Below are 19351 nucleotides of genomic sequence, written 5' to 3'. Positions count from 1 at the left end.
AGACATTTAAATGTTTCCCCTTAAACCACTTGAGTGTTGCTTTAGCAGTATGCTTAGTCATTGTCCTGTTGGAAGGTGAACCTCCGTCCCAGTCTCAAATCTCTTGAAGACTGAAACAGGTTTCCCTCAAACATTTCCCCGTATTTAGCGCTATCCATCATTCTTTAAAATCTTTCCCAGTCACAACCGATGAAAAAGATACCCACAGCATGATCCTGCCACCACCATGTTTCACTGTGGGGATGGTGTTCTCAGGGCGAGGTTTTGGGTTTGCTCCAGACATAGCGTTTTCCTTGATGGCCAAAAAGCTCAATTTTAGTCTGATCTAACTAGAGTACTTTCTTCCATATGCTTGGGGAGTCTCCCACATGCCTTTTGGCTAACACCAAACATGTTTGCTTATTTCTTTCTTTAAGCAATGGCTTTTTTCTTGACACTCTTCCGTGAAGCTCTGTGGAGTGTACGGCTTAAAGTGGTCCTATGGACAGATAGTTTTGGTGGGCAGCCCTCTCTTGGCAGGTTTGTTGTGGTGCCATGTTCTTTCCCTTTTTTAATAATGGATTTAATGGTGTTCCGGGGGATGTTCAAAGTTTCTGATATTTTTTTATAACCCAAACCTGAACTGTACTTCACATCTTTGTTCCTGACCTGTTTGGAGAGCTCCTTGATCTTCATGGTGCCGCTTGCTTGGTGGTGCCCCTTGCTTAGTGGTGTTACAGACTCTTGGGCCTTTCAGAACAGGTGTATATATACTGAGATCATGTGACAAGATCATGTGACACTTAGATTGCACACAGGTGGACTTTATTTAACTAATTATGTGACTTGTGAAGGTAATTGGTTGCACCAGATCTTATTTAGGGGCTTCATAGCAAAAGGGGGGAATGCATATGCACGCACCACTTTAGCATTTATTTTTTCCATTTATTTTTTAAACAAGTAATTATTTTCATTTCACATCAACAATTTGGACTATTTTGTGTATGTCCATTACATGAAATCCAAATAAAAATCAATTTAAATTACAGGTTGTAATGACACAAAATAGGAAGAATGCCAAGGAGATGAATACGTTTGCAAGGCACTGTATGCCCAATATACCATGGCTAAGGGTTTACTACAACTCCATTGTATATTTGGCCTTGTGTTTTAGGTTACTGTCCGACTGAAAATACAATTAATCTCAGTGTCTGGTGGAAAGCAGACTAAACCAGGTTTTCCTGTGCTCATCCCCAGAATCCTTTCACATGTCTATTTTCAAAGGATAATGCAGACAGACAGACAGACACACAGACACAGAGAGAGAAAGAGAACAACTTTCTGCAACTATGAAAAACTCTGCCATAGCCTGTAATAAAAGCAAAAGCATTTATAGCATCAGAGAATCTCTAAAGTAGGGGCCATCTCTGATAGCTATAGAACCGCAGAGACTGTCACAAATTGTAGCTTTTAATGACCTATCAAACTTAATGACTTAGAGGTGAAATATATCAAATGTCTTGGTTTTTTAACATTTGTATTTCATCACCTGCCGAATTAAAACCTCAAATAGCTCTGAAGCTCAATTCACCGAACCCTTCTTAATTGGAAAAATAAAATATGATTTTTTCAAATTCAAAACATAGGTATATATTTTACTGGTGCACAAAATGAACCGTGCATCAACATCACTGTGTTCAAAGAACTTAATCATAAAAACATGATTTTCACACAAAAACATAATAATGAATATTTACTGCAAATCAGTGTGACTTCTGCTGTTGCCTTTCAGAGACCAGTTCAGAAATGCGCGGCTTCACCTTGGCAAGTGCCACTCTCATGTCATTTTTGCAACAAAGTCTGTTCCTTTTCTTCGTTTTTATGTCCAGCATCCTCGAAAAGGATTGCTCGCAAAGATATGTTGTAACAAACGGTATGAAAATCTCCAGAGCTTTTTTAGCAATAACAGGGTACGTTACCATTTGTTGACACCAAAACGTTGAAAGCGTTGTTGTTCTGAAGAGTTGCTGTTGAACCTGGCTCTGCTGAATTTCAATGATTTCATCGAGGTATTCATTATTGACATCTGTTGTCTCAACACTAAACGTGAACGACTGTCTCCCCCATGCTGGATATGACTCTCTTTTAGAGAAGTATCCATCGAGAGACTTTGCAAGCTCATCTAAGTGCGTGGCAATTGCTTGCTTCAGTTCCGCGGGTACAGAAATGTCTCCGATTCCAGATACATCTTCGATCTTACTTACACAGTCGTCCAGCAGGGGAAAGTTTGCGAAGTTTTCGTTCTCTGTTCGTCGTTTCCATAACCATAGCTTTTTTTGAAAAGCCTTCAGGTTTTCCTCCGCATTGATGATGTTGACTCCACCGCCCTGCTTCTTTTGATTGAGATGATTGAGAGCTGTGAAGATATCAGCCATGTACGCTAAAATGAGAATGAACTCAGAATTTTTGAAGCAATCTGCATGACAATGTTGGTGCTCTTGCAAAAACAGGGCTAATTCCACACGCACAGCAAAAACACGATTCAGCACCGGTCCCCGGGATAACCAGCGAACGTTAGAAAGGTACAGAAGTACCTCGAATTCAGAGCCCATTTCTTTACACAGCTCACTGAAGATGCGGTACCTCAGTGCACTAGTTCGCACATAGTTCACGCATTCCACTACAATTTTTAATGCTTCTGCCAGTTTCGGAGGCAAGGTTTTTGTTGCCATCGCATGCCTGTGCAGAATACAATGCGTAACAATGATGTGTGGTGCATCGGCTTTCACTAGCGCACCAAAACCAGACTTTCTTCCCAGCATGACTGGAGCTCCATCCGAACAAACTGCAGAAACCATATCCCACGAAAGATTGTTGTCTTTGAAGAAGTCATCCACAAGTTTCTTCACATCGGCTGCCTTAGTTGTTGTTGTAAGAGGCTTACAAAATAAAAAATCTTCCTTTATCAGGTCGTCTTTCACATAGCGCACGAATACAGCAAGCTGGCTTAGATTGGAAACGTCTGTGTTCTCATAGAGTTGAAGGCTGCATTTTCGGTTCGGTTTGTTGATGGGTGCAAAGCCGAGAACAGGCAGAGTAGCCTTTTCATCGAATCTGGCTCTCTTCACCTTGAATTCAGCGAGCGTTGTGTTCTTGTATTTTCCATCTCCATGCAGCTTAAGGAAGTGTTCTCTTAGTTTTGCCGGTGCTAGACTAGAATTGCTCAACTTGGCATTGCAAATCATGCAGTTAGGACGCTGACTCCCATCACGTTCCGTTATACATGTGAATCCATATTGTACATATTCATCCGACAACTTTATTTTTTTACTCGACATAGTAAGTATGAAGGGATTAAAATATTAAGAAAGAAATCAAAAGACGTACCCTCACGACAGTCACAAGTCTACTACTGAGCGCACCAAATTCCCTGCAGCACAGATAGGCCAAGCGATGTAGCGTGATCACCTGTGCAGCCAATGATGGCCTAGCGGGGCGTGATCATCACGAATCATATGAGTCGGATGTGTGTCTTGACCTCCGCCGAACCCCTGAGACTGACTCACCGAACCCCTGGGGTTCGATCGAACCCAGGTTAAGAACCACTGGACTATGCATAGATAATAAACAGAGAGTAGCATCAGCGTAAAAGAGAGGGTGGGGGGGACAATGCAAATAATCTGGGTAGCCATTTGATTAGCTATATATATATATATATATATATATGATATATTGTTAACATATGGAAACATAATTAGATATTGTACATAATATTACCTTCAACATACATTGATTCATTTAATTTCACATATATTTAATTGTTTCCAACTTCATTATGCATAATAAGCCTCATCAACAGGGGGAACATATTGGGTGATAAGCTGTAGAAAGAATATATTAATTTGTAAGATTTATGAACAAAATAATTGTTCATAAGAAGGGCCTGAGCTCAAAGTCAATATTCAGACCACTAGGGGTCAATGTTTTTAGACAGGATATCCAGTAGGCCCCCCTCTGTAGTAGTAAGATCTCAATGTTACCTCCTTTCCTTGGTAGAGCAACATGCTCAATGCCTGTGTATTTGAGGGAGGAGAGAGGACGGTTCGCTTCAACAAAGTGAGCTACCACTGGATAGTCAGTGTTCTTACTCCAGATTGAGCTGCAGTGTTCAGCAATGCGTTGATTTAATTGTCTTTTCGTTTGTCCTATGTGTAGGGTTTCCCGCATGAACAGGTGATGAGATAGATTACTCCCTGTCTTGCATGAGATGATAACCCTAACAGGGATTTTTCAACCTCTATGTGGGTGTCTGAAGAAGGATGTTTTTGTGTGCACATGGAATGAGTGTCAAGAGTGTCTGAGTGGGCTCATGTGGAGATGGCAAAAGAGATATTGGGGGTAACAGATGTTACTGTTGAAATGGTTGTTGACATCCTGAACAATCCTAAGGCTGGAGTGTTTCAGCATGATATAGATATAGTTTAATAGGGTTGGGGAGGGGTTTTGGGGGAGGGTGTGGTAGAAGTTAGTAGGGATTTATTTTGTTTTAGTTAATTTTTTCATGGTAGTACAGAATTGGGAAGATCATGATTGATCGTACATTCCAGCACAGTAGGTGGCGGCATGCACTTAAACGATTGTTTGAGGACCCCATTATATCATAGAAGAAGGGCTTCTATTATATCATAGAAAGTGGACCCCCATTATATCATAGAAGCAGGGCTTTCTCCAATAGAGCTCCATTTTTATGGAATGGTCTGCCTACCCATGTGAGAGACACAGACTCGGTCTCAACCTTTAAGTCTTTATTGAAGACTCATCTCTTCAGTTGGTCCTATGATTGAGTGTAGTCTGGCCCAGGAGTGTGAAGGTGAATGGAAAGGCACTGGAGAAACGAACCACCCTTGCTGTCTCTGCTTGGCTGGTTCCCCTCTCTCCACTGGGATTCTCTGTCTCTAACCCTATTACAGGGCTCAGTCACTGGCTTACTGTTGCTCTTCCATGCCGTCCCTAGGAGAGGTGCGTCACTTGAGTGGGTTGAGTCACTGACGTGATCTCCCTGTCTGGGTTGGCGCCCCCCTTGGGTTGTGCCGTGGCGGTGACCTTTGTGGGCTATACTCGGCCTCTCAGGATGGTAAGTTGGTGGTTGAAGATATCCCTCTAGTGGTGTGGGGGCTGTGCTTTGACAAAGTGGGTGGGGTTATATCCTGCCTGGTTGGCCCTGTCCGGGGGTATCGTCGGATGGGGCCACAGTGTCTCCCGATCCCTCCTGTCTCAGTCTCCAGTATTTATACTGCAGTAGTTTATGTGTCGGGGGGCTAGGGTCAGTTTGTTATATCTGGAGTATTTCTCCTGTCTTATCCGATGTCCTGTGTGAATTTAAGTATGCTCTTTCTAATTCTCTCTCTCTTTCTCTTTCTTTCTTTGTCTCTTTCTTTCTTTTTCTCGGAGGAGGACCTGAGCCCTAGGACCATGCCTCAGAACTACCTGGCCTGATGACTCCTTGCTGTCCCCAGTCCACCTGGCCATGCTGCTGCTCCAATTTCAACTGTTCTGCCTGCGGCAATGGAACCCTGATCTGTTCACCGGACGTGCTAACTGTGCCGTACCTGGTATTTTCAACTCTCTAGAGACAGTAGGAGCGGTAGAGATACTCTGAATGATTGGCTATGAAAAGCCAACTGACATTTACTCCTGAGGTGCTGACCTGTTGCACCCTCGACAACCACTGTGATTATTATTATTTGACCCTGCTGGTCATCTATGAACATTTGAACATCTTGGCCATGTTCTGTTATAATCTCCACCCGGCACAGCCAGAAGAGGACTGGCCACCCCTCATAGCCTGGTTCCTCTCTAGGTTTCTTCCTGGGTTCTGGCCTTTCTAGGGAGTTTTTCCTAGCCACCGTGCTTCTACACCTGCATTGCTTGCTGTTTGGGGTTTTAGGCTGGGTTTCTGTACAGCACTTTGTGACATCAGCTGATGTAAGAAGGGCTTTATAAAAACATTTGATTTGATATTCACTAATGATAGCCTGGTGGAGCCTACCCATAGAGTGATTACGCCCTCTGCTGGCGAGGAGACATCAGTATAGGCAATCATTAGTATATTCATACGTTGGCTTCACTTACATGTAGGCCTATAACATGTTATAGGATATGCATTACAATAATCCTCCATCACGTGAGAAACTATGGTTAAAGTGCACCTTTGCATGGTGCCACCTTGGAACGATGACAATAACAATATCCTACAGGACTTCTATTTGACCAATCCGTAAGGGTCTTTGTTTTTTTACAACATATGATAAACTTACAACATGGACCTCTTATCTTTTTTTCCTTAAAAGCACATGGATATGTGTGAAACAGATACACAAAAACGTGGGATTTTGTAATATATTCAAAAACTTAAATGTTGTCTAATGTTAGTAGTAGCTAGTAGCCTTGTCAATGATGCATCAATGCAATATTGGCACAGGATATTTTAGTCTTTTAAGATCTTTAATAGGCTGATGTGTCTAGGCTTGGTAATGGCAAAAGCTGACAGTTAAGAAAATTCTAAAGCCCTTAGAAGTCCTCTCCACCACTCCTAAATTAAGAGCTCTGTTAGAGGCATGTTGTCATTTCAGCGTTCACTAAATAAAATAAGATTGATTGATAAACGTAAGACTGGTAAGAAATCTTTATACTATTCGATAATCCTTTTAATGTACTTTAATTGTAACCGATATACAAGACTATAGTTCTTTAAATTGAACGGACACAGGAGCTTCCATTCATCAAAATCCCCAAATGTGTTTCATGAATGGAAAAAAAAGTAACAAAGCACATTGCATTTGGTTATAGGCCTACTGTAATTCATTATGATACTTACTTTTAATTTGTGAAATTTCACTTCAGACACTTTCCAGATGCTGCACTAGGCCACTGGGAATTCAAATGTTGGGAAGTATGTGGCGAACGTGCGCAAAGGGAGAATTTGTGAATTACTTTCAGAAAATGTATTACACTTATGGGAAAAATGACAGAATTCTGATAAGAATTGCTCCTAAGTGGCAAAGTTATCATTAGGCTGCTTTGTGAATATACGGATTAAGACTTTAGGCTCACCACAGAACATTACTTACTATCAGTCCTCAAAGGACTTGGGACCTTTAGTTTTCCATTTACTCTCAAATAACAACCCCATCATCTCTAAATCTACCACACACTATGTTAAACAATTAAGATCAGATGTTTTATTTGTTTTTTAATCAAAGTTATATATCTTCATAATAAATAGTTTGTGCTGTTGTGCCCTCTATCAATATAAATAGCAAAATATAATGTCACATTTCCTACACCTAAATGTAGATTTCCCCCTTAATTCTTCATTCTAATCAAAGCATCTTAACAATAATTGTATTCTTTAAGAAATAATCCGCACAACAACAAAAAACAATACAGTTGAGAATTCTTATTCAAAGAAAACATTTTCAAAAAATCTGAATTCACAAAATAATAAAAAAAAATAAGAAGAAGAACGTAAAAATAGGCGGATTACGATGAACTGTGTCCAAGGGCCATAGATGCTAAAGTCACACAAAATGTCAACTACTGATGTGAGGTGAGTGTCAGGGGACACAAAGTGCTAGCTGTTGTGTGGAGAGAAGCAAAAGAAGCTGATATTATTTCCTTCCCCTCCTTCATTGGCGTGGCGATCTTCGAATATTCATGTGAAATTCCACGCAGTGTCGACGTGAACACATGCCCTTGTTTATTAAATTTCCTTAGCATTTTTAAAAATAAAAACATGAAATATACAAACAGTCCATTTTTTTAGGCCAAAAATGTGTCTTAAACGTTGTGGTGTACATTCAGGAACATTCATATTGAAAGTGGAAAAAAAAGAAACTATAAGAAAAAAATCTGTTTAATTGGCTATAATTATGAACAATATAAATTACCATTACAGTTGAACATATGTTACAAAGTATGTTGTGAATCTAGCAGTCCAATATCCCTGCCAAAGTGGTGTGTTCTCATAATTTCTCTTTTGATGGGATCCAGATGTAGGGTCCTGAATGCTCCTCTATCACCATTTTGCAGTGGTTATAAATGTCTTCTAAGGTGTCTCCTTGAACAAGGGCTGCAAAACAAGGGGATACATTCAGTACAGGCAGATCTAACCATTTATAAATTATTTTCTAATAGAAGGAAATCTTTTTTTGTCATGTACATACTGTTCGTGATAATAATAAATTGCATCCATAGAACACATTGTGGTCCCACAGGTTAAGGTTGAAAAAGTCACTGCAAAAGATTAAAACATTCTGCTAACACCTGCTCTTTTGGTTTTTACTGCCGTGGTTTAGTTCTAATAGTTCCTAACCAAACAGCAAATGAGGGTCTAATTTGTCACCATAAAAGGTGAATGAAGGGCATTATCCAGGCAGGCTTGTAATGCTCATTCACATATGCAGAATTACAGTAGGGATCTGTTTAATCATGGAAATGATGAACATCAATAATGTTCATAATTCCCATTTAATTGTAGGATCTCCATGTAGGCCAATTTCTTTGTAATCCACAGAGGCTTGAGAAATGAGGCCCCAGGACTGAATACATTAACAACGGTTGAGACTACAACTTTCACATCTCTTTTGTCTAAAAAGAGGAACATTGTGCATCTTTACTCATGGATACTGTACCTGTGAAAAACTCGCCAAACTCCTGCTCCAACTTCATGGCCCGGTCAAATGTCTTCCTGGCCTGCTCTTCTGTTAATCTCTTATTCATCTCCCTGGGAACAAAGGTTTGTTGTGAGGCATCAGAGACCATGGGGCAGTTTCCTGGACACAGATTATGCCTAGTCCTGGACTAAAAAGCAAGCTCAATCTGTGTCCGGGAAATCAGTCCCAAAGGTTCTAATCTCTGCAACTGCATTTCCACATGTATGGACTACGAATTACGTTCATTAAGTTAATGTGGTATTTGTCAATTCAACTCCCATTTCCACTTAATTGCCTGATTTACCCCCTCCCCATTTAAAAATATATTCTGCACTCAATTTAATGATGTCAGCTCCTTCTCCTGTATTGGATATCCGTAATAAACACATCTGCTATGTAATATTTTCACGAGTTAGGATATGAGAGAACTCACATTAATGAATCAATGGACCTAGGCTTTATAAAGATGGCAATGGGGTAGAGTTGTGCTACTTGTAGTCGTTTTATGGCATTCCCTGACACGTCCAGTATGCAGTGTTTACCCTGCTGACAGAGGAAAGAGACAGTTTATACACGTACATACTCTATACAGTATACACTGAGTGTACAAACATTAGGAGCACATTCCTAATGTTGAGTTGCATCCCCTTTTGCCCTCAGAACAGCTCCCTTTATCTACACTGATTTGAAGAGTAGCTGCTACTTTTGCAACAGCTAATGGGGATCCTAATCAAATACCAAATACCAAATTCGTCAGGACAAGGTGTCGAAAGCATTCCATAGGGATATTGGCCCATGTTGACTCCAATGCTTCCCACAGTTGTGTAAAGTTGGCTGGATGTCCTTTGGGTGGTGGCCTATTCTTGATACACACAGGAAAATGATGAGCGTGAAAAACCCAGCAGCGTTGCAGTTCTTGACACAAACCGGTGCGCCTACCGTTCAAAGGCACTGACATATTTTGTCATGCCCATACAAACACAATCCACTGTCTCAACTGTCTCAAGGCTTAAAAATCCTTCTTTAACCTGTCCCCTCCCCTTTATCTACACTGATTTGAAGTGGATTTAACCAGTGACATCAATAAGGGATCATAGCTTTCCCCTGGATTCACCTGGTCATTCTATGTCATGGAAAGTGCAGGTAACCTTAATGTTTTGTACACAAAGTGTATATCATTGAATTTACATGATGTCCTTGATTGAGTCAAATAACTGTTTCTGACATAATACTTTATTAGAAGAGGTATTTAACACATACAAAGGAATAGATATGCTTGGAGACCATGGTTGTCCTTTTAGTTATTCGTCCAATAAGACACAAAGACCCACATTTTAAAATTCTGAAATTGGTCTAATAAAATAAAAATATTGGTATGATCTTTTTGTGTGGTTACATCACACATTTTGTCTGGATTAAATATAGATCAACACAACGCTATAACCACAGAGTTAAATGGAACCTGAATAGTGTTAAATATGGAAGTGTATTTTCGACCAGCAGAACATTTTTGTTAGTTAATGCATAGGGGTCGATATGTATTAAGGTAGTAGTAGGGTTAAGGTTAGTTAGGAATTAGGTTAGATATAGTTTCAGTGGGGCCTCCTGAGTGACTCAGCGGTCTAAGGCACTGCATCGCTGATCCCGGTCGCCAGTTGAACAGTGTTTCCTCCGACACATTGGTGCGGCTGGGTTAAGCTGGCGGGTGTAAAGGAGCGCAGTTAGGCGAGTCATGTTTCGAAGGACGCGTGACTCCACCTTCGCCTCTCCTGAGCCCGTTGGGGAGTTCCAGCGATGAGACAAGATCGTAAAATACAACAACAACAAAACATTTCAGTGAAGTTAATTAAGGAAATGGTTATGGCTTGATTTTTTGCGCAAAAGTTCAACAATCACCTTCTGCTACCATTTCTGTCAAGCTGTCGACGCATACAGTTTGACGCACACGTTCAATAAATCCAATGTATGCACCACACAGAACATTTCCATTGGAAATTAATGTACTTCTGTGGTACCAAAATGCAATAACATTGTCGGTGTGATTGAGGCATTAGGAAAAGCTATAAAAGTTAACATTGGATTAGCGCACCGCCGCCTGCCACCGTTATTTTTCTGCCTGTTGAAAACACACTGCCTAAATACAGTATATCTCAATGACAGTGACACTCACCCTCTCAGCCACATATTTGACCGACTGAACACTGGTTCCATATAGATTGTCGTTGTACTGGCCCGCCTCAATGAACTTGTGCTCTTGGATGTCCTGCTCCATCTGCTCTCTGGACATTACAAAATGGTAGTCCCGCCCATCGACCTCGTAGTCCCTCCTCGACCGAGTGGTATCTTTGATTCAAGAGGAGAAGACAATAAGCTAAAATAATACAGAAAGTACAATGTAAAGGGAGGAAACTGTTTAACTGAATGTGCAACTTTTTGATGAGCGAGTTATAGAGGGAGCAGCGTATAGTGATCGGTTTAACAATTTAGAAGTATCTCAGAAGGCACTACATCCCACACTTCGAACACACCGATAGAGTCCTTGCACAAAATAGTACGCAGCATCATCTGGATATGTGTGCAACAAAAGTTCAACATTCACCTTCTGCTACCATTTCTGTTAAGCCGTCTACACATACAGTTTGATGCATAACGTTCGATAAATCCAAAGGATGTACCACACAGAACGCACTGCAACCGCCTCTGTAACGCAATGCTGCAAGGCAAACGTAGCGTTTCATTGGAAATGAATGTAATTCTGTCGTACCAAAATGCAATGACGCTGTGGGTGTGATCGAAGCGTAGTACCTTTTATTTATATTATAGTTACATAGGCAGGTACAGTGTGACTACAGTATAGATACTGTACATAAACACAACTATTCTGCCTGTTTGTGTAAACAAACTCTAATTATGCACTGAAAATGTTTCAAAATACCATGATAGTGTTTTGAAAGCATAAAAAGTAGTGCACCTAAGCTAAGATCTGGTGTTTGCAGGGTGATTTGAATGTAAACCCAGTCTAACTGTTACTGATACTGTAAATGGGCATTTTGTTCAATCTGATGTGTTATGGTAAATGTGTAAAATAGGGAAATCTAGCGATTCCACTGGAAATCTATAGATTCTCCATCGCACTGTTAAAAAATGTGTAGATTTAATAGTGAGAAGGGAAATTTCCCCATTCCCCACAATGAATCTGTACATCTCCTGGTAACTATGTGTAGAGAGGCATTTGGAGTATTTTTAAAATGTCAATACTGCAATTTCTACTCTAAGTCCATTTTCAATCTACTACTTACAACAGTGTGGAACATATTCTACTTCCTTTCACTACATTGTATTAACCAATAACTTAGTTACACTACATTCTGTATACCAGCAACGAAGGGGCTCACTTACCTGGCTGCCCTGAACAGTTAGCCGCTTTACATGGTTTAAAAAATAGATGGAATAAAAAGATAAATCAATTAAAACAAACCAAATCAAAACAATGACGATCAAAATAAAAATATGACATCAAGTAGACAGTGGTGTGGACAGTTCTTTGAAATATACAATAGTATGAAATACTATCATTATACTGAAAAACTGTATTTAAAAGGTCATATAACTCAAACAATTGTTTGTAAATATTCCTCATTAAAAACTGGGTGGTTCGAGCCCTGAATGCTGATTGGCTCACAGCCATAGTATATGGTATATGATTAACAAAATCAAACAGGAGCAAAAACTCTCATAAGGATCCAAAACTTTTTCAGGAATGAATCATAGGCCTGCTATTAGGACCGCTATGAGGCTTGAATGTGCAAAATAATTGGATTGTGAGACCATACTAATGGTGTACCAATGAGAAATGTATGAAAAATGGTTTTAGAGTAAAATGCCAGAAGCACTCTACTGTCCATGAACCTTTGAACTTAGTAGTATGGTCACACTACTATACATAAACAGTATCTGGTCTACAGCCAAAACTCCAAATCCTGTTGTCTGTAAAACAAAATCCACATTTATTTGGATTTGTTGCCATAGCTTTTGTTGGATTTTGCCTTTCTCAGTTGGCCATAAAAATAAAAATAAACTTCCATTGATTATTACCTAGCTGTGGCTAAAGTTAGCTGAAGTTCATAGTCATTTCTTCAAGAAAAACCGAACCATGGATTACAGTTTCTCCTGGCCTATAGACTACTTTCAGCATGAGGAGACATTTAACGTCAAATTCTAAAATCCTGAACTTCCCCTTTAATGGTTCAATAGAATTGCACATGTGAATAGCAGGGTATAATAAAATCCTACATTATTATTGTCAAGAAATCATCTCTGGATAATTTAACCAAGTATGTATAATACAAATCAAAGAACCCAACAAAACATGTAAGGGGGGGAAATTAATAGCTTTTTGGTGAGAAATGAGGAAAAATAATGAATCAAACACTATAACAACATAGCAAATAAAGAAGATGGGTATAAAATAAAACTACAACGGTATATTGGCAGCACGGTGGAATGTATTAGGGAGAGCTAATCACAAGGGCACATGATCACACAATGTATTCTTGATGCAGCAACTGTGTCCACCCTGAGACAGCCTGGTAGACTGGAGCCATATGTATCAAGCGTCTCAGAGTATAAGTGCTGATCCAGGATCAGGGGCCAGATTCACAAAACACTACTTACGAAAAAAAATAAGAAGTCCATAAGAGAGTTTGTAAGTGCAATTCCTCAAAATGTTCTTAGGAATTCATAGTTTTCTGAAGAACTTCGTAAATATCTTGCCTAAGAACTATCTTCTTATGTGGCATTGACATTAGCGACGTGCTTGAAACCAATAAATAAGCTTATGTGACAGGGATGATAGGATTTGGCCCACTATAATAAAGTTTTAATATTTCCATTTTATTACATTTATTCATCTGCTTTATGTCTCGAGAATGTTTGTTGTTGTTGTTGGCTCGCAAACCCTTTATACACAAAAACAAATGTTATTTTTCACACATTACAGCCATCAGACTAGCTACTGTATATCAACACAAAAATGGATAACCAAGGAAAGCGCAAAAAAACAAGAGCTTGAAGTGATGGTGGAGGAAATAGCAGCCAGGAAAAGGTTGCTGTTGGGGAGACTCGATAACTGAAGGGTCATTGCAGAGACCAAAAGAGAGGATGGGCGAGAGTGCCCAAGTCTGTCTCCACCGTCGGGGGTATAGCAAGGGACAGTAGTCCAACATCAAGTTGGCTGCTAAGAAGGGAGAAGCAGGGAGTTGAAGAAGACTGGATGGGGGGAGGGGTATCAACCATTCATGTGGACCAGCTGGAGGAGAAGGTTTTGTCCATGATAGGAGAGGCAGTGGTAGAGGGACTGCGTGACCGGTAAGAGCTAACGCATAACAACATTAGCCAACATAGTTAACAATATTAACGTTAGCTAAGTTAGCCATGTTCTTCTTTGCAAATTAACAAGCTAACGCTAGCTATTTAATACTTCTACAATATTGTTAATTATTATTGTTCATTTAAATGTCCGGTAGCCAACTGTGTCTGTGGCAGTGGCGCAAGAAAACATTCATGGTTACAAAAGTATCCAGTTGTCACAAGACAAGGGTTTAGCACATTTTCAAGAAGATCCTAAAACATTATTTTCAAGAATCCCATTTCTTCTTAACTCTTTTCATAGGAAGAAACATAGGAAAAAACGTATGAACATTTCCAATAACTTTATTGAGGAATAGCAACTTCGCTTAACTTTCTTCATAAGTCTATACTTAAGGTGAAAATGGCAGTTAAGAAGAAATGTATTCCAAAGAAGGTTTTGTGAATCTGGGCCCAGGTTCCCCCTGTCCATGAAATCTTATCAATTTTGACCTGAGGCAAAACTGATCCTAAATCAGCGCTCCTACTCTGAGAAGCGTTATACTCCTTGTGATGGTAGAGGGACTTACGTGGCACGCAGGAGCCAAATTTGTCAGGGAATTCGGATATCAGGTCGTCGTTGATTCTGTCTTTCATCGGTCCAAGGATTATGACGGGTCTGGCGTAATTAACTGTAAGATAAAATGTGTCAATCAACTCATTTACAGACATAATAGGTTATAACTGTGCACTGAGTATTAGTCTCCACAGTAAATGTGGGCAAGCAATTTCACTACAACAACCACGCTATATCTGAGCAAGCCAATGCGTACTAGTGCCAGAGAGGTTTTGTTGTCTAGAGACTCAACAAGCGATTACTTCCTGTAAATAACTAGTACGGAAGAACTTTCCAGAATCTCCCTCGCAGGAGTTACAGGAAGTAATCAATTGTTTTGTCTCATTTTTAAAACCTCTGTGGTGCTTGTACACACTGGCGTGCATAGATATAGTGTGACAATGTGCAAGCGGCTAATGTTTCACTGACTGAAATAGTGCATTATCAAGGACCACTCTGGTAAAAGATTGGAAGAGGACTCACTCTCTTGTCGAATGACAGGCTCATAGGAGAGAATCATGTCCTCTTGACTCCCTGGTGACATAAAACAGTAACTAAAATAGTTACTATAAAACAGAAAAGTTACTAAAACGGACATTACATGCATGTTCATGCTTATTCTCTTGACCAAGTGTTCCAAGACAGGAGAAATGTCAATCTGGATGAATAAAGAAGTGATTAGAAGCATTCAATGAAAACGCTCAATGTAAATTGTGCCATACAAAAAAAGGGATTGAGACTGATTGTGGCCAAAGAGTAGTGACACAACACCCAACAGAAGGCAAGAAAGTTTATACTGCTTTCGAAGTGAATTGTGACTGTCTAGTGCACTATGCAAACATCCTTTTCAAGTATCCGTATAATCCCAAACAAACACAAACACTGAGGTTATTTTGTCTCGCCTGCAGTAATGACCAGTGGATGCGTTTTCATTTAGAGCTTGGGTTGGGAAATGTGTCAAGTTATATTGCTTCATTGTACTATTTGGTCGATACATTTTAATATTATGAGGGCAAATCATTTTCTCTAGTCAAAAGATTGTCAATATAGGCCTAATCTATTTGAGGTCATGACTGTAGCTCTCGGGAGGATGATCACTTTGTGTGCTTGTCTCAAAACCTTCCCATTCTCTTTGCCAGGATTAATTTAACCTTCTACTATAATTCTACTATAACACAATATTTGTCCTGCTTTAGTTTCAATGCTCAGCATAACACCTATAAAATCTATATGAACTGTTACCTTGCAACTCACAGAAAAGGTACAGCTGTATCTAATTGGTTCTGCTTTTAGAGTGCATGCTAAGTAGATTTGTATTTTATAGATTATTTTACTCCAGATACAAACAATTTACGGACGCACACAAATAATGGCTACATCTCATCTGGCCAGACCCGCATGTTCACACCCCCATCCCTAGTGGCTGCATTATGGTTTGCCACTTGGCCTTAAATTGTACCAATTTGTTTTTCCTCAGTCGCCCATACAATTTCAATAATAAATCATTAGATTTTTCCATTGTGTTAATGATGGCGGATTGATTGATTTCCACATTTTTTGTACAAGTTGATTGGTTAGTATTAGTTGATTGGTTAGTATAAGTTGATTGGTTAGTATTAGTTGTTTGGTTAGTATTAGTTGATTGGTTAGTATAAGTTGATTGGTTAGTATAAGTTGATTGGTTAGTATTAGTTGATTGGTTAGTATTAGTTGATTGGTTAGTATTAGTTGATTGGTTAGTATAAGTTGATTGGTTAGTATAAGTTGATTGGTTAGTATTAGTTGATTGGTTAGTATAAGTTGATTGGTTAGTATACGTTGATTGGTTAGTATTAGTTGATTGGTTAGTATTAGTTGATTGGTTAGTATTAGTTGATTGGTTAGTATAAGTTGATTGGTTAGTATAAGTTGATTGGTTAGTATTAGTTGATTGGTTAGTATTAGTTGATTGGTTAGTATAAGTTGATTGGTTAGTATTAGTTGATTGGTTAGTATACGTTGATTGGTTAGTATTAGTTGATTGGTTAGTATAAGTTGATTGGTTAGTATTAGTTGTTTGGTTAGTATTAGTTGATTGGTTAGTATAAGTTGATTGGTTAGTATAAGTTGATTGGTTAGTATTAGTTGATTGGTTAGTATTAGTTGATTGGTTAGTATAAGTGGATTGGTTAGTATTAGTTGATTGGTTAGTATAAGTTGATTGGTTAGTATTAGTTGATTGGTTAGTATGAGTTGATTGGTTAGTATGAGTTGATTGGTTAGTATAAGTTGATTGGTTAGTATGAGTTGATTGGTTAGTATTAGTTGATTGGTTAGTATTAGTTGATTGGTTAGTATGAGTTGATTGGTTAGTATGAGTTGATTGGTTAGTATTAGTTGATTGGTTAGTATTAGTTGATTGGTTAGTATTAGTTGATTGGTTAGTATTAGTTGATTGGTTAGTATGAGTTGATTGGTTAGTATTAGTTGATTGGTTAGTATAAGTTGATTGGTTAGTATGAGTTGATTGGTTAGTATTAGTTGATTGGCTAGTATAAGTTGATTGGTTAGTATAAGTTGATTGGTTAGTATAAGTTGATTGGTTAGTATTAGTTGATTGGTTAGTATAAGTTGATTGGTTAGTATTAGTTGATTGGTTAGTATTAGTTGATTGGTTAGTATTAGTTGATTGGTTAGTATAAGTTGATTGGTTAGTATTAGTTGATTGGTTAGTATAAGTTGATTGGTTAGTATTAGTTGATTGGTTAGTATAAGTTGATTGGTTAGTATTAGTTGATTGGTTAGTATAAGTTGATTGGTTAGTATTAGTTGATTGGTTAGTATTAGTTGATTGGTTAGTATTAGTTGATTGGTTAGTATTAGTTGATTGGTTAATATGTGCAAGAAAGTACCAACATGATATTATTCTGTAACTATTTGTATTCTGATCCAGGGATAGGGATTAAACACAGCAAGATAATAGTTGTATAAAAAAGAGGAGAAAGCTAACATTACAATAGATGGGTGTCTATTAATGTTGCAGTAAAATAAAACCTTTAACCCTTTACACTCATGGGATTTGGCCTATATGGATAGGGCTAAATTTAAATGTTTCTCACATAATTCCATATGAAACGCTTATGCATAACCATGGTAGCAATGGTAAAGTAACAGTTTGGAGAGAACAGGAAAATGTGTGCACAGTTCCTAAGCAATTTCAATACACTTAAGACTCAAAGAATCTTCAACTCTAAGGTACTTTTCTGAGCTCTCCTAGCTGTGCCATTGAGGAACTAAAGCAAGCAGACTTGTAGTTGTAGTTGTTTCATCCCCATCACACAACTACTGTTGTTGTTTACGTAATCTAAAAACGGTCCATTTTATAATTCACAATCTCAGTCAGGTTAGGCTTGTTCTATTACCAACATGACGTTAAGTTATAAGTTAGGCTTTCAGAAGGCAATTCAGAAAAACAGATTGTAATTTTGGTGCACATAGAAAGGAGTCATGAGTGCATTCAAGTGCGTGTTCCACAGCCAATGTTCTTCTCAATAAACAAACAGGCTCATTCTGTTCAGAACAACCAGGTTATGATGCCATGTCATCTTGTAACTGTACATCAAACATTATGATCATAAACATTGACACTGTATATGACATGAGTTTTAGAATCTGGAAATGTGAAGTGCACATTTGGACTCATGGTAGTTGGCCTTCTTGTATGACATCAAAGCGGTATTTATTCTAATCCTCAATGTCTCACCTTTCAAAATACATCAGGTCATCTTAATTTACAGCATTTTTCTCACTCAACAAAACATTTTCAAATGTTGCCCAATTAGCGGGACTGATGGGAGCAACTTCTTGTTGCGCTGTGCTCAAGTTCAGAACGGCTGTCAGTCAAAACCCATACAGCCTTGTGAAAGCACAGAGCCAGAGCTCTGACGTCATGTATAGCATATTACTGTACAGCCACCACGTTCCAATTTAGGCGCTTATTAGCAGGGGTTGGAACCGGTTCAGGGAACAGAACCGAAAACCTTTTATGTTTTTGGGGGGGGAACAGAAACGGAACCGGGAACGAAAGTGATCCATACTGTTCCGGGAACTGAACCGTTATTTTAAAAGGATGGGAACTGGATAATAATGTTATTTTACGTTCCAGGCATTTTTATTCTAGTCCCACAAAAAAAACACAACAAAGCGCCTATGCAAAGCCCTCACTCTCTCACTTATAAATCTATTATAGTGTCTGCCTGCATGCTGAAAAAAGGCTACCTGCCCCTCCCCCTCAGAAACATAGCTATTTCATTAAAACGTCAGTACAGTAGCCTAAAGAAGAATGGATTCAGTTTTCCAATGCTATGTAGGCAAGGATACTATAGGCCTAGTTATCACATTTCGGTTGGATTTATTAACTACAAAAAGCTAAGACGTGTTTTTAATTCAGGTGCCGCTCTGCACACACAAGCTTGTTAGCTAGCTAGCTCAAAGGACATTCAAAGTTCCTTCATAGAAACCACCCCTCTTAGGTATAATTATGTGGACCTAATTCAGATAATGCATGTCAAAACAAGATGCCCAGAGCTTTAAGCCTCCTCTTCAACCCTCACTCGCTCTCTCCCCACCTGACAAATTTCAGTCGCATCTTGCGCCATAGGCCACACTTGTCTTTCCATCACGCATGTGAACAACTAGCTTGCCTGCTGTATTCGCA

The 19351-nt window shown here is 39.0% G+C and overlaps 1 protein-coding gene across 22 annotated transcripts in view; it reads right to left on the bottom strand.

The window, feature by feature from the left end:
- Window positions 1-7421: 7421 nt before the first annotated feature.
- The window catches only part of LOC110533415 (disks large homolog 2), a 312764-nt gene continuing 300834 nt past the window's right edge, over window positions 7422-19351 (bottom strand). For 12 of the 22 annotated variants that reach the window (XM_036989771.1, XM_036989777.1, XM_036989783.1 and 9 more), the window contains 7 exons: window positions 15139-15189; window positions 14630-14731; window positions 12093-12116; window positions 10864-11036; window positions 9127-9239; window positions 8673-8764; window positions 7422-8110 (listed from right to left, as the gene is read on the bottom strand). In XM_036989771.1, coding sequence (XP_036845666.1) covers window positions 8004-8110; window positions 8673-8764; window positions 9127-9239; window positions 10864-11036; window positions 12093-12116; window positions 14630-14731; window positions 15139-15189 — 662 coding nt within the window. In that variant the 3' untranslated portion in view covers window positions 7422-8003. Of the gene's footprint in view, window positions 8111-8672; window positions 8765-9126; window positions 9240-10863; window positions 11037-12092; window positions 12117-14626; window positions 14732-15138; window positions 15190-19351 lie in introns of those variants that run through there. The other 10 variants (XM_036989776.1, XM_036989779.1, XM_036989787.1 and 7 more) reach the window with 5 other exon arrangements.

This window comes from Oncorhynchus mykiss, chromosome 10, assembly GCF_013265735.2.
Source record: "Oncorhynchus mykiss isolate Arlee chromosome 10, USDA_OmykA_1.1, whole genome shotgun sequence".
Taxonomy (NCBI): Eukaryota; Metazoa; Chordata; class Actinopteri; order Salmoniformes; family Salmonidae; genus Oncorhynchus; species Oncorhynchus mykiss.
This window is presented reverse-complemented; position numbering and strand designations above follow the sequence as displayed.